Source organism: Solanum verrucosum, unplaced genomic scaffold (assembly GCF_900185275.1).
Source record: "Solanum verrucosum unplaced genomic scaffold, falcon-dt-bn FXZP01000131.1, whole genome shotgun sequence".
Lineage (NCBI taxonomy): Eukaryota > Viridiplantae > Streptophyta > Magnoliopsida > Solanales > Solanaceae > Solanum > Solanum verrucosum.
In genome coordinates this window covers 1,128,480-1,136,318 of record NW_026020352.1, presented here as the reverse complement: position 1 = coordinate 1,136,318, position 7,839 = coordinate 1,128,480, and the positions used below count along the sequence as shown (strand labels likewise).

The 7,839-nt window shown below is 32.1% G+C and overlaps 1 protein-coding gene across 1 annotated transcript; it reads left to right on the top strand.

Moving 5' to 3' along the window:
- The first annotated feature begins 6,606 nt into the window (after positions 1-6,606).
- Positions 6,607-6,996, top strand: LOC125837537 (glutaredoxin-C9-like). The gene has a single exon (XM_049516636.1). The coding sequence runs from the start codon at positions 6,607-6,609 to the stop codon at positions 6,994-6,996; it is 390 nt and encodes a 129-aa protein (XP_049372593.1).
- The last annotated feature ends 843 nt before the right edge of the window (positions 6,997-7,839 follow it).

Sequence of the window (7,839 nt, the reverse complement as noted above, 5' to 3'; positions counted from 1 at the left end):
ATATTTTAACCACTCGGACTTTGGAAAAAGGAGAAAGGACCTTTTTTAGCTGAAGTCTAGTTTTACGGGTCTCGTCTCGAACTGTATAAGCTTTTACGGGTCGTAGATGGCAACTATAGGAAGAAGGAAAATAATTTTCAAAATCAAGTCCTAGTAACTCTTTTTACTATTTGATAACTCGTCATCCTTTGTAAGAACTGTAAATAGGTCAGGTAGGTAGGTCCCAAACTTAGTGAGATATTTTGGGTAAAGTTGGTTTCTTCTATTGGTGTCTACGGACCGTAGGAAGACTTACGAGCCGTAGACAAGGTCCATCGGAAGTTTTTCCAATATTAAGGTTTCTGAACTTTTCTACGGTTTACTAGTACGGTCCATAGAACTTCTTACGGACCGTAGGTCCAAACCATAAAAAGGCTTTGACAGTTATTTTAAGGGGCTTTTGAGTCTTTTCTCTAATTGTTTAAATCAAAACTATGTCGTTTTGTCTTCTAACCTAACCCCTATATATAAAAAAATTTAGGTCCTAAAACTACCCACTTCAACCCCATTCTCCTAAATTCCCAAAACCTAACCAAATCCACCTCTAATTTCCTCTCAACCTAAGGAAGAAGAAGAAGCTAGGATTCAATTCAAGCTTCCAATTCATCATTCTTTGTGGGTTTTAGTAGCAAGATATGTGGGTATTCACCCATGGAGTCCTTTCCTCCATGGGGTCCCCAAGGTTTCCAAATTTCTCAATTCAATTTCAATTGTTTAAGTTAGGATTTCAATCCAATCTTTATGGGTTTCATTCAATTGTGATTGATTGTTGTTAATTAAGTATTCTAATGCATGATTCAATGTTAATACATATATTAGTTGAAATTATGTTGACCCTTGCCTAAATTATGATTTTTAACTATGAACCTATGATGAACTCGTGAACCTATGAATTATAAATTTGTGAAGGTACGCATGTTTTTATGAAGTTATTATAAATAATTCGAGGATGCATTGAAAGGAAAGTATCAATGTTATTGTGAAAGGTTTTCTCACATGTTATTATGATCATGATTGTGAAAGTTATTCCTCACATATAGATTCACATTGGTGAAAGGTTTTCTATGTTGAATTATGTTTAAGGATCTATTCTATGTTTAGATCTTTAAAGTTGTTGATTGGTATTTATCGTTGTCTTTCCTATGTTAAATTGATATTTGACTTTTATCTATTCCGTTGAGATTTAGACTTAACACCGAGAGGGCTTTAAGGTGGAGGCTCAAATAGGTTAGTCTGTAGTAGCAACCTCTAGTCCCAAACTATGTGCCCCCATAGAATTGTCTTAAATGACCTACCTAGTAGATCCACTTTAGTAAAAGATGATATGTACAGAGTCTACCTCAATAAGTAGGTTCCCCTTTTTTCGATATGAAGGATATACTGAATTCCATGATATAGCTCTCATGGTCTTATTGTCGGCTAAAACTAATATCCCACAAAATGACTATATTTTCTTCAAAGTTTTTCTCATGTTCTTTATGTTAATATATTTGACCATATTTCATGATTCACTTGTCATTTCTTCTTTTAATTCTTTAAATGTTCAAAGAATTATCATGCCTACATGTTTTAAGTCATTCATGCTATCATGTCTATTTTATGCATATTATCCCACTTAGTACATTTCATGTACTAATGCATACATGCACCCTACATTGTTTCACTAGTGTAGGAATCAACGCTCCTACCTCCCATACTCATGGCTAGTTGGTTTCATTAGCTTTGATGATTGGTGAGTCCTTATGTTCCGAGGATCGATATATTTTTATAGCTTTATGTCATTTTTTGTTTTCAAACTTTATATATGATGTATGGGTTACGTCCCAATTACTTTCCTTATGATGTATTAGATGGCTTTTGAGACTTATGTTAAACTTCCGTTTTGTCAAAACTCTTTGAAATATGAAATGCTTTCTTTCAATTCTTTAAATTATGTTACCTTGTATGATTTATGCTTGGTGTTTTATGTAGAGAATTTTGGGGTCCTATTCATCATGTTACGCCTAGGGTACTTTGAATTATGATAGTTGGGTTTTCAGCTTCTATTTGTAGACTTGTCGGCTTATTGTATTTATGATTTCAGTTGCAGTTTTATCGGCCTGCTAGTTTTTAATTAGTTAAGTTGTTCTTGTTTTCCCGTTCATTATGTCATTGATATTATTATGACATCGTCGATCCATTTATCTTACTTCATCTATTTATTATGATGGACTTATCGACCTTCATTATCCCTTTCTATTATGTTTCAGTAGCTAGCTCAGTTAAATAAGATATCCAATGCTAGTTCCACCTCCCCTAATTTGGGGTGTTACAATATTGGTGTGGTGAAGATGAAGCGGAGGGTTACCTCTGGAGTCTTGTGTGATAAAAAAGGTACCATCGAAACTCAATGATTAGTTCTATAGAGTGGTTGTTAGACCAACTTTTTTGTATGAGGCAGAGTGTTGGCCAGTCAAAAATTCTCAAGTACAGAAGATGCATGTTGCGGAGAAGATGATGTTGATGTTGATGTGTGGTCACAATAAGAGCAATAAGATTAGAAATAAGGATATTTGTAACAAGGTAGGAGTGGCCTCCGTGGTGAACAAGATTACAAAAGTGAGATTGAGATGGTTTGAACATGTGAATTGAAGATGCAAAGATGCACTAGTGAGGAGGTGTCAGAGGTTAGTTATACAAGATACAAGGAGAGGTAGAAGTAGGCCGAAGAAGTATTGAGAGGAGGTAATAAGACATGATATGACCCAACTTTAGGTTATCGAGTACATGACCTTAGATAGGAGGGTAGAAGGTTAGTAGGTAGTGTAGGATTGTCTTGCCTAGGATGGTAGGTGTTTGTCATTCTCATTGTAGCAGTATTATTGTAGCTCTTGTTTTGATGTTTCGATTATTGCACTATTTTCTTGTTACTTGCTATAGATTTTTCATTGTCTCTGTCTTGTTTGTACCTGAATTTGCTGCACTTGAGTCGTGGTTCTTTCAAAAACAGTGTCTCTACCTCCACGAGATAGTAGTAAGAGCTGCGTATATTCTATCTTCCCCCCCAACTCTACTTGTGACGTTTCACTGAGTATGTTATCGAGTTGTTGTACTAAAATTCCAGAACAACCAAAACAAATCCAAAACCAAATTATAATGCCAACAATAATTTGAACTATTAGGGTGTGTTTGGTATGATGGTAAACATTAGGGGTGTCAAAAATGAATCCAAACATAGGTAATCCACCCAACCCACTCAGAATTTTAAGGGTTGGGCTCAAGATAATTTGAATTTGGTTTAATATCAACTCATTCAAGCCGAACCCATTTTAGGAGAATCCTCAATTGAGCCCAATTCAATCTCCAATTTCAACCCGTTTTAAAAACTCTTTACTGAGATATGTTCCTATATTAAAGGTATGAATTATTATCTATTTAACATCTTTTAGGATTTATCTATCCATTTGTTACTTTTAAAAAAAATAATCTTGAGCTGATATTCGAATTGTGATTATAAAAGTTAAATATCACTATGTTAAAATTATTGAGATTAATCGGGTCAAATTGAGCGGGTCAAGACCCAACCCGTTTTTAGCCCATTTGAGCCCAAAGTAAATTTGGGCGGGTCAAGACTCAACCCAATTTCTATTTCAACTCATTTTAATATCTCAAATTTTAACCCAACCCGCCCATTGACACTCCTAGTAAACATGTTTCTTTTGTCTTTGATTTGATTGAACAAAATTTTAGAAAGTATTTTTCTGAAAAAGTAAGATCCTTAAAATGAGAAAAAGTAACTTTTAATAGTGAAACAAGTTCCACAAGTGATATTCCACGATTCCTTCTACCCTAACCTTTCACCCAACTCCAAAATACGTCATCGTCACCTTAACCGTGTAGCTCCTATTCCCACCATCGATTACATATTCCTCACCCTCATCCCCACACCTCCACCCATATCTCTCATAATATTTGTGTAGATTATATATAGATAATTTTTTTAAAAAAAATATTTTGTTTATATATCAAAAATAAGAAAATAAATAAAAGATGAACCCAGGAAACATTTTCCATAAAATAAAAAGGTTTTTTTCCGTGCAAAATGTTTTCCTTCTTCGTACCAAACACCTTTAGACTTCATTAATGTTTTACTCTTTCGTAGAACTTGGGATCAATCCCCTTGGGGTTTCTTGATGCCATATTTGTACTGATTCTTTATAGTGTTCTTGTGGTTTTTTTATGCCTCTTAAAAATATTTCATATAATAATGTGGATGTTATGTACTTTTAATTATTATTAGTATATATATATATATATTTATTTTACTTATGTGATTCTGTTATGAAGCCAAATTTAAAGAAATATCTTCAAAATTATTCATATTAATTATTAGAATGATTTATCATACTTTTATATGATTCCAAACATATTCATATACAAATTTTAAAATAAATTTGAGTTCACACTCACAAGAAAATTAAGCATTTTTCTCATCCTTTGAACCTTATCAGATAAAAGATAAAGATAATAACAATAATAATAATAATAATAATAACAATAATAATAATAATAATAATAATAATAATAATTTTGATGACAGAAAAGCATTTTTGAAGTGTTGAGTTTCAGGTTGCAGTATGTATGAGGTAACACTTGTCCCATTCCCATGCCATTCTCATTTCTCTCACATCTAATTTTGGTGAATTTCTGAACCATATTTTCCTGTTGGGAATATGATTTGCCTCCTTTCACTATGTGGGCCTCACACAATTCAATTTACTTAGGGCTAGAGTAATTTATTATCATGGTTGAATTTATTAATTAATACTTCCTCCGTTTAAAAAAAATGGCATAGTTTAACTTAAAACAAAGTTAAAGAAATAAAAAAAGATTTTTTAATCTAGTAGTTCTAAATTACAGTTATGTCAAATGTAACAAAATGTCCTTTAATCTTGTGGCCTTAAACATGTCACATGAAAAATTGAAGTCAAAGTATTGCCAAAAAAGGAAATAAGTCATTTTTTTTTAAACAGACTAAAAAGAAAACCAGGTCATTCTTTTTGAAACGGATAGAGTATAAAAATATATACTAATTAATTATAATTTAATAATAGAAATGTATTTCCGATACATAATACATTTTGATGTAATATCATGTGTGGATACACTTTACACACCAGAGTGAGATTATACACTTCATAATTAATATGGGTCAAATCATTATATTAATAATAATTTTTTTAATAAATATGTCAATTCAAAAGTTGACAACTAATTAGGGATAGTGAAAGTAATAAACAAAAGTTGATGACCTTATCCACTTTAGTCATCCCCTTTCTCTTTAATTACACACATATTGTAAAAAAGGCAAAAGGTAGAAGAAAGGCATGCCAATAAAGTAGATGATTGGGAAACGATCAATACTGCGCCTTGTTTGCTGTTGTAGAAATGAGGAAACATCAAACTCGTCAGAATTTGCCGGCCGGTTCAGCTACTATGTCCCTAACTATAATACACCCTACCCCTAACCCACTATAATATGAGTACCCCTCCCCCCCCCCTCACTACTCCTATATGATCCTAACAAACAATTTTTTCTCCCCAATTATTTTTTTATTAATAAACCCCAATAGAAAATGCAATATACTTCTAAAATGTCGAAACATTTAATACCATTTAAATACACTATACACACTTTTCATTTAAAACTCATAAGATTTGTAGGGTATGTTTGGCTTTACGGCTAAAGTTGCTTATTACTATTTTTAAAATAATTTTTTAAGATAAATGGTTTTGAAAAAAAATTAATTGTATTTGACTAATTTATTTAAAAAGTTAGAATTAAAACACAATAAAAATGGGAAATAAATTTTTTTATTAAATGAATTAAAATAAAAAGTAAGAAAAACAAATTAAATTAATAGTAGTAATTATCCTTTCATCAAGTGGTCCTAATAACATCATCTTAGTTAATTACATACTTTCTAAACTCCTACTCTCTCGTCCTTAATTACTTGTCCTATTTTTCTTTTTTACTTGTTCATTTTGACAAATTAAAAAAAGAATAATTTTTTTATCTATTATATCTTCAATTAATTAATTTTGAAAAAGATAGAACTTTTTGAAAATTTTAAATTTTTAATTCATCTACTTCATAATTAAATAGGGTAAAATGTTAAATTCGCTATATCAATAATTGTCTTCTTAATAGATATGTCAATTCAAAACTGAACAAGTAATAGACAAAAGTTTATGACCATATCCACTTTAGTCATCTTCTTTCTCTTTAATTCATTGCTCTTTAATTACACACATATTGTAGAAAGAAAAAAGAAAAAAAAGGCAAAAGGTAGACGAAAGGCATGCAAATAAAGTAGATGATTGGGAAAAGATCAATCGTACGACTGCGCCTTGTTTGCTGTTGTAAAAATGAGGAAATATCAAACTCGTCAGAATTTGCCGGGTTCAGATACACCCCTAACCCACTATAATGTGAGTACCCCCACTACTCCTATAAAACCCAATCTTTATTCATGATACTAACAAACAAATTTTTATTTTATTTATTAATAAAAACCCGAATAGAAAATGCAGATAGTGAAGGAGTCGTCATCGTCATCGTCTATGAGGATGGTTGGAGAATCAAGAATGGAGTCGGTATACGAGAGGGTACGGTTGTTGGTGTCGGGTAATGCGGTGGTGATTTTTACAATAAGTGGTTGTTGCATGTGTCACGTTGTGAAACAGCTACTCTTTGGGCTCGGTGTGGGACCTACTATTGTTGAGCTAGATAGGGATGTTGCTGGCAAGGAAATTCATGCTTTGCTCTTTCAACTAGCTGGGGATGGCCAGCAGCAACCTGTGCCCGCCGTCTTCGTTGGTGGCAAATTCTTGGGAGGGATTGAAACAGTTATGGCTTGTCATATAAATGGTACACTTGTTCCTCTACTCAAACAAGCCGGAGCCCTCTGGCTATAAACTTTCATATATACTATTAGTAAAGGGAGATCCACAAAAAAGTGTCTAGCTAATATCACTTTTTCTTTGTTGGAGGATTTAAAGAAGAAGAAGAAGAAAAGATTAGGGTTTGTTGTATTTTATAATGACTTACTCTATATATTATCTTGGATTTCAATGAATCATATTATCTGAATATACTTCTCTCTTATAGTTTATTTTTTCATTATTATTTGGAGTTATCAAGTTTACTAGCTAGTACTAGAGAGAAGGGATCGGAGAGATAAAAGGGACTGTTTTGTTTTCCCTCTTTTTATCTTGCTGTTGCCTGTCGGAAATAAAGGATACACAAACATTATAGAAACTAACTACGCATATTTTCTTGGAATTTGAGAGAATTTTCTTTTCATATACCTAAATTAGTAGCTTCTCTTTAGTTTGGTTTTGGTTGTCACTATTTAATTTCTTAAAATGCTTGGTTTCCTCTATCAAGTTTTACCCTTTTGTTTGGGGGCTAATATGATCAGTGGGCGAAGTCACAAATTTCACTCAGGATTTTAATTATTTTTTTACCTATAATTTGTAACAATATATGGTATAATTTTTTGACAAATGATTTATAATTGGCAACCCTTCGGCTACATTAAATATGAGCATAAATAGAGGAACTTCAATTATGCCGCATACATTTTGTTAGTCCATCTTAAAAAGAAATATTATCTTTCTACCATCTTTTAATTCTACTTTTATCGGTAGTAAAATAATTTATTAATCAGATGAATAATCAAGGAGTGTTTTAAATGAATCGGACAATTTCCATTTCTCTTCTCTTCTTTCCAAGTTCTTGGCAATTCATGGTATGTG

Excerpts from the sequence above, each read along its gene's own strand:
- LOC125837537 (XM_049516636.1), top strand. The coding sequence starts at position 6,607 with ATGCAGATAGTGAAGGAGTCGTCATCGTCATCGTCTATGAGGATGGTT.